The sequence below is a fragment of the Olea europaea genome, chromosome 1 (genome assembly GCF_002742605.1).
Source record: "Olea europaea var. sylvestris chromosome 1, O_europaea_v1, whole genome shotgun sequence".
NCBI classification, from domain to species: domain Eukaryota; kingdom Viridiplantae; phylum Streptophyta; class Magnoliopsida; order Lamiales; family Oleaceae; genus Olea; species Olea europaea.
Window position 1 is genome coordinate 1799028 of NC_036237.1, and position 1433 is coordinate 1800460.

At 31.4% G+C, this 1433-nt stretch overlaps 1 protein-coding gene across 1 annotated transcript in view; it reads left to right on the top strand.

The window, feature by feature from the left end:
- The window catches only part of LOC111402809 (auxin-responsive protein IAA8-like), a 15021-nt gene that overhangs the window by 3879 nt on the left and 9709 nt on the right, over window positions 1-1433 (top strand). Inside the window, exon 3 of the mRNA XM_023031140.1 lies at window positions 373-553. Coding sequence (XP_022886908.1) covers window positions 373-553 — 181 coding nt within the window. The remainder of the gene's footprint in view (window positions 1-372; window positions 554-1433) is intronic.

Here is a 1433-nt window from a genome sequence, read left to right on the forward strand (position 1 = left end):
GAATGAAATAGTTTTTTACAAATTATTTTATTTTCATATTACTTTTAGTTTTGAACATTTGAAGAAGAACGTGGGAAGAAGGCCATAATGAAGAAATTAGTTTGGACAATGTTACCCTTGCTTTTTGAAAAGAAAAATCTCATTTTATTTGTTTTAACGGAGCACTTTAACAATCTGTGGACTGAAGGACGTTTGAGGGTGAAAATTACCCAAAAAAAGTTTTCCACAAAAACCTTAAAAGGTAGGGACGTTTTGTGCTAATTATCCTTATTTGATATATCTGATAATGCCACTTCTGGTGTCATGGACCATGGACAAACTCTCTTACATTTTAGTCCAAGACTTATATGTAATATCTTTATTGAATGGCAGTGCGAAGTCGCCTAATCGAATTCCATATCTCCTCTCTATAGCTCTCATGCTATGTGGATGTGCTTTAGTATTTTCACTCATTGCTTTCATGAAAGGACCTTCATCACTCTTAGCAGCAAGTGCCAAGTCAGGCTTTACGGCTGCATTCTCGTTGATATTTGTTTCTGAGATTGGGGACAAGGTAAAATATCTTAGAGAGACAAAATTTCTATGTTGTTTTTGTCCCACATATATGTGAGCATGTTTGGCCAAGTTTAAAAAGTTTATCTAGAGGTTGTCTGAAGAAGCTTTTGGTAAAAGTTTTAGCAGACAAGTGATGTAATGTGTTTGAAAAGTTGATAAAAGTTGTAGCTCCTTCAAATGTATGTTTAAATTGGACAGAGTTGAAAATTTGACAAAACTTTTAGTGCAGAGTTATCAAACAATCACTTATTTACTTGCATATAAATAAGCAACTTTCAAAGTAAATAGTTATATCTAGTCAAAGTGGGAAATAAGGAAGTAAATTAATTTGACATTAGGGGAAGAGTTAGTTTCATAAGAAGTCTATGATTTGTACTTCGAAACTTTAGTTAGCTAATTTTGGCTCTACTTTTATTTGTTATTCTTTCTTGTGCCATTTTAATTTTAGTTGACTTAAGTTGAAGCAAATTGCAAAATTAGTCTTTTTCAAATTTTTCTCCCACTGCCAACTAAAATTCTGAATTAAGGTTTTGATACAAGAAAGCCTGACATTCTTTTTTTGAGCCAAAGATGTTTGTAAGCTGCCTTAGAACCTAATATCCATATGCTCACAAATGTATAGCCATATTAAACATATACTTGCACACATGATATACACAAAATGCCAACAAAAAGGTTGCTTGAAAACTAGCAATTCTATGTTATTATTGTAGCTGGTGATTTAGTTAAATTTCTGTGTCTTGAATACTCTAATTGTTGTTCTATATACCACCAAATATATAGATAAATCTTTGACAGAATTTTTAAGTATCAGTATTTATCTCTTCTTCTTCTTCTTCTTCTTCTTCTTCTTCTTCTTTTTTTTTTTTTTTTTTTAC